This window comes from Carcharhinus amblyrhynchos, chromosome 1 (assembly GCF_965287045.1).
Source record: "Carcharhinus amblyrhynchos chromosome 1, sCarAmb.v2.hapA, whole genome shotgun sequence".
In the NCBI taxonomy this organism is placed as follows: domain Eukaryota; kingdom Metazoa; phylum Chordata; class Chondrichthyes; order Carcharhiniformes; family Carcharhinidae; genus Carcharhinus; species Carcharhinus amblyrhynchos.
The window spans coordinates 109,351,042-109,357,041 of record NC_137324.1 but is presented as its reverse complement, the minus strand read 5'-3'; the positions used below and the strand labels follow the sequence as shown (position 1 = coordinate 109,357,041).

Genomic DNA, 6,000 nt, shown 5'->3' with positions numbered 1-6,000 from the left:
CCGAACGCTGCCAGTCTCCGCATTCCAATCAGAAGTCATTGACTTCAGGAAGTGTAGTTCAGGACATGCCCCTGTCTACATCAACGGGAAAAAGTCTAACAGTCCAACGCCGGCATACCCACATCATGACTACATCAACGGGAACAAAGTAGAAATGGTCGAGAGCTTCAAGTTTTTAGGCATGCAGATCACCAACAACCTGTCTTGGTCTCTGCACACCAACACTACAGTTAAGAAAGCCCACCAACACCTCTACTTTGTTAGGAGGCAAAGGAAATTTGACACGTCCGTTACAACTCTCACCAACTTTTCCAGATGCGCCATAGAAAGCATTCTTTGTGGTTGTATCACAGCTTGGTATGGCTCCTGTTCTGTCCAAGACCACAAGAAACTACAAAGGGTTGCGAATGAAGCCCAGTCCATCATGCAAACCAGCCTCCCATCCATTGACTCTATCCACACTTCCCGCTGCCTTGGAAAAGCAACCGGCATAATTAAGGACCTCACACGCCCTGGACATTCTCTCTTTCGTCTTCTTCTGTTGGGAAAAAAGATACAAAAGTCTGAGATCATGTACCAACCGACTCAAAAACAGCTTCTTCCCTGCTGTGGTCAGACTTTTGAATGGACCCACCTCACATCAAATTGGTCTTTCTCTACACCCTAGCTATGACTGTAACTCTACATTCTGCACTTTCATTCCCTGCGAACGGTATGCATTGTCTGTATAGCGCACAAGCAACAATACTTCTCACAGTACGTTAATACACGTGACAATAATAAATCCAAATCATCAGGACTCTGCCGGTGTCCACATTCTGGTTGGGCTCCAGTCCGCAGTTTGCCGCTGAGCCGGGAGTGTGTGAGCAGCTTCCGTGTGTCTGCCCTCCCAGCTCAGCGGCAGCCGCTTCCTTCGCCTTGTGCTGTGATAGGATGATCGGTGCTTGCACTCAGAATCGCCACTAACTGCCTGTCTGGCCGCAAATAACATGTCCAAATAAGGAGGGGAGCGGACTGCACCATTCCGCTGTCAGCCCGGCCTCCCCTTCACTGGACAGGTTTCCCCTCTCTGGGGAGGAGGAGGGGGGATTAATTTGAAGAGTAAATAATTGGATTCACCCCCCCCCCCCCCTGTTGTGGAGCCTGGAAGGGTGCACTTGGGGGACATTGCCTTGTTTCCAATTGCAGGGTGACTCTTTCCCTATGCTGTGTGGGTGAATGGTTGCTGCTCGCTCTCTCTCTGTGCTGCTGAGTGAGAGCCCGGATGGTTATCAGCTGCAAACTGAGCCAGGGCTGAGCTGGGTTGCGGAGCCAGGGCAAGTGCAGCCCGGCTGGAGAATGTCCCAGGCCGGCTGGCAGCCGAGTGAGAGATCCGGCAGCAGCTCCTCCTCCCCCCTCCCCGCACTCACTCTCACTGCCAGCATCAGAGCACAAGGGGAGGGCATGATGTGTGAAGAGCTGGGGAGCAGCTACCTGCTCTGAAGCCGATGGCAAGCCGCTGCCAGCTGCCTCTGCAAACGGCACCATGGCCACTCACTCCAGGTAAGGCTGCCGGGGATTGCTGCCGCTGTATTCCGCCATCCTCGGGGCGGGGGAGAAGAATTAATACATAAAATATATGTACGGCATTTTAAACACCTCCTAATGTCCGAGAGGAAACGTCTTGCTGACACTGACCACAACCAGCTGCGATTCTGTTTTAAAAAGTTCTGAAAGTGTCACTTAGACTGGGAACCCTCCCAACCAAAAAAAAATCCAGTTTTATCGAGCTGTGTTAATCTGCTGATTTGACAAAGAGAGAACATATCTGAGTTTACCCTTCAAAAAGTTACTAGTGGATTTAAAACTTACAATTGACACCATCACTCATTAGTTACACCAGTATTTTAAAAAAAGTTTGGAGTGCGTTTTAATCTGGGAATCTCTTTGTGTTTCAGCCTTCCTAAAGATCTTGGGTTTAACTCTATTCGTATATTTCCTGAACTCTGTCAGAGTTTGGGTGGTGTTTATTAGGTGTCTCTCTCTTTCTCAAGTTTTTTTTATCTTGTTAAAGGAATGTCGCACTTTTTATGAGTGTTGACTTGATTTGAGGAACTGACACAGTTTTGTAGTATATTTGCACTTGTATATCTTCCCAATACAGTATTTGAAAATCTGTGCTGAGAGAAAAAAGACTTTTTAAAAAAAAAGTTTGAGGATTAGACAGTCAAGCTTAGTTTTGTAGGCCTGACTGGTCCAATATAATGCGACTTCGGGTTGCTACTGAATTCCAGTGTATTGCATATCCCCCATCCTGTTCACTGTTGTTTTAACTATAAGCCCATGACTGCCTCGCAATCTTTTGTTTGTATTATTTTTCTTTTCATCTTTGACACTTACATGATGGATCTTGTCACTAGTTATCATAACTCCAATGTTTATTCACTGTTCCTCCCTCATCGTATAGAGTGAGAAAGTGTCCCTTTCTCAACCAAGCCCCTACTTTTTAAAAAGAAGTCTTTAAAAGCACATTTTATTTGTTGACCTTTAATTGAATTTTTCCACTCGTGAAGTGAACAATGTCAGCATTTGATAATTGATTGCTTTAATCTGTGCTTCAGTGTGAGTTTTTCTTTTTCATAAATTTAAATTCATTCATTATTGCCACAAGTAGGTTTACACTAACACTGCAATGAAGTTACGGTAAAAATCCCCTAGCCACCATACTCTGGCACCTTTTCAGGTACACTAAGGGAGAATTTAGCATAGCCAATGCACCTAACCAGCACATATTTTGGACTAGGTTGAGATGATCCAACCTTAACTGTTGCCATAGAGACTACCCCATCAGCCTGGGCTGGATTCCAATCAGAGTTCCAGAACAGTCTGGTAACCCACAGTGCTGTCCAGATTCTGCCATATTAAGCTTTCACTCTGGCTGCTCATTCAAGAGGCTATATTTTTAATCCTTTCCTTTGAAGTGCTTTAAATCATTCATCACTGCTTAAATATACCTGAAATGATTCATTTTTTAATGTAATATTCAAAACGCAGAATTATTGGAATAATGGATATTGCATTGCAAGCATTAACTTGTATGAATACAAGTTATTCCTGATGCTTCAGAGACTAACTGCAGTATAGCCAGTGCTGGTGCTGAATTAGCTGCTTTTTGCCAGGGCTGCAGTCTGGTTAAAATCGGTCTTTAGTATCTCTGCAGCAAGAGGAAAATCAGCTGGGTTTGCAACTCCTGAGCCTTATCTAGTGTCCCTCCTATAAAGTGAATGTCAGTGTGCAATCATGTCAGATAAAGCCAACTTTAGAGTCTTCAAGACTCAGTAGAACAAATTGGAGAGGAACTTAGGAAACAATTTTTGAGCACTCAATGCCAGCAATAAAGAACTGAAAACTCAATTGTTAACCATCTCCTGTTCTGTATTTGTATTGTCTTCCATGGCTACTGTTAGTGCTACAGTATTGGCCTAAATGATTAGGCTTGGTTTCCTTCGTGAATACAGGCTTCTAGATTCTCTTCTCCCTTTTCCTTTCCAAGAAGAAACTGTTGCCCACAATAATGATTGACAAACACTGCGAGTTAGTTATTGATTGGCAGCTGAACTGCCGTATCATGGATTGGATTATTTCTTCTTTAGCCAGGATTTGAGAGTTCTACTGGAGCCACAGATTATTTTAGATCTGACCAAATTAGTGAACCCATTGCTCTGGAAGTACAGAGATTTCTGCTAGAGCAGTATGCCTGGAGCTGTTGTAGGAGTAGTGGCACTTAAGCTGGGGTGTTTCCCATTTGATGAGAAAATGCAAAGTTGAAATGCCTTTGGGGCTTTTGTGGACAACACAATGATTGGTTACAGAATGAGACTGGTGGACGCCTAAAAGCAGATTAAACCAAGAAACAGTGCAAGAAACGAGAGAGCCTAAAAGAAGGGTTTAATTTTGCCTACCACCCACAACAGAAGCATTTTGTACTTGTCAACAGCTCTATAGTTATGTCACATAGTCTAGTCAAATTAGTATACTATTGTGGTGCTAAAACATTGTGTGATAAGAGGAGGAAAACACTTTGACCAGTTAATTTTGGGTATTGGAAGTATTTACTTCTGCTTGTAAATGGTGACAAATTTAGTACAAAAGTTTAATATAGCCTGCTGGAAAATGTAGTAAACTTTTTGAATTGAGTTATCTTACCTGCAAGTCTTGTTTTCTATCTGTTTCTGTTGAGATGAACTCAAAGCAGGTATGTTAGTTAATTCTGCTGCACAGCCATAAATCAAAACTATTGTGCAGCAGTGTTTCAGAAGATCAGGCGCCATTTTGAATAATAAGTAAAAGTTGTGAGCAGCGTACTAAAATGCACATTAACTGACTTAGCTACTTCCAGCTCGGCCAGTTAGTTCGCTCTGGACTTTGCACTCTTCATACAAACTACCCATACCTCTAGAATCCTCCAGGTAGGTGAAAGGTACTCTTAACTTACTCCTCTTTCATACTGTCATGTACCTCCTTAAAGCCTTCACCTCTAGCCCTTTCACCTTTACCTCCTCACACCGTGATACAATTAATGAAATCCTCATCTTCTTAAATAGTCTTCTAGATATTAGCCCCCCTTCCCATACCTGCAACTGTGGTAAAACCCCCTTTTCTATTACTCTGAGTGTTATTCCTCACTGTTATTGGCTGCTCAGGCTCCAGTCTCTGGCATTCCCTCCCTAATTGTCTGCTTTTCACCCCCATCCCCACAACACACTCCGCTAATGGCATTCGTAAAATACTTCTTTGCCCAAGTTTTGGTCATCCCTCAATCTATCTTCCTTTAGTTATAAATCCATGTCCTTGTGTGAGAGTTTCTTTGAAATGGCTTTGGATGCTATATCAGCACAAATTGTTACTGCTTTAGGAATAGCAGTAAGTTGATAACACCTAGTTTTGAAGAATGTGAAAAGATATTATTTTTCTAGTCCATAACATACTCATCATAAGGAAGATAAAAGTCATGGGTCCAGGACATTGTTATAATGCGACTGATCAGCATTGACAATTTGACACTGGAGATTGTTGATAACTTCACAAATCCAGACTCCAAATTCGTCAACAATCTGTTCCTTGATGCTAAAATCAACACACACATCGCAAAAGCTTCAGCTGTTATGACCACACAGAGTAGGAGTGTGTGGAACAACAATAACCTTACTGAGAATGCAAAACTACAAGTCTACCAGGCCTGCATCCTCAGCATGTATCTCGGCAGTGGTGAGATGTGGGCAACTTGCGGGGAGGAGGAGAAAAGGCTGAACAGTTTCCACTGTCTCAGACATATCTTTATGGTAGGACAACAACTTGTGAGGTTCTGAAGTGCAATAGTTCTAATAACATACATCCATCGCCAAGCGAACAATATCTTTGCTGGCTTGGCCATGCTCATCAGATGGATGGAAGCTGTTTGCCTAGAGACCTTCTGCACGGTCAACAAGTCACTGGGTCCTGACTTTCTGGGCGTCCATTCCTCTGTTACAAGGACAGCTGCGAGATGGCAAATATTGGCACTGACAGCTTGGAGATAGTCGTTGATGATTGTGACCTCTGGAAGCTGACTGGAAGAACATTATCTCTGCTCAGCTTGTCCAAACAGCTGAGCGGACTCCCCAAAGAAAAAAAGAGGTCAGTGATTCCATTGCCTTGCCAGCCCACTGTCTTTCTCTGCGTTTAATGCAGCAGAGTCTACCACCTCAGAGTGAGGCCCCTGAGCCACACCAAAGTTGATCACTACAACACAAACCATCACTTTGAGTCAGAAAGCTGCCATAGCAATACGCTCCACCAGTTTAGGGGCTCATTTTGGCAATCATAAAGGACTGGGATTAAAGATGGCACCTATCTCACCTAAAAGCTCTTCAAATACTAGATTGACAGATCATTGCAGATATTAGTGTACTATAGGTTATTAAAATTAAAACAGCTGTCCCTGCCCTTAAATCCATTAATCTGTACTCTACTTAAATCAGG

The 6,000-nt window shown here is 43.3% G+C and overlaps 1 protein-coding gene across 1 annotated transcript in view; it reads left to right on the top strand.

Annotated features, from left to right (window-relative positions):
- Positions 1-1,191: 1,191 nt before the first annotated feature.
- aff1 (AF4/FMR2 family, member 1) overlaps positions 1,192-6,000 on the top strand; it is a 131,954-nt gene continuing 127,145 nt past the window's right edge. The window contains exon 1 of the mRNA XM_080190922.1: positions 1,192-1,542. Within this exon, the coding sequence (XP_080047048.1) occupies positions 1,526-1,542 (17 nt within the window). The 5' untranslated portion in view covers positions 1,192-1,525. The remainder of the gene's footprint in view (positions 1,543-6,000) is intronic.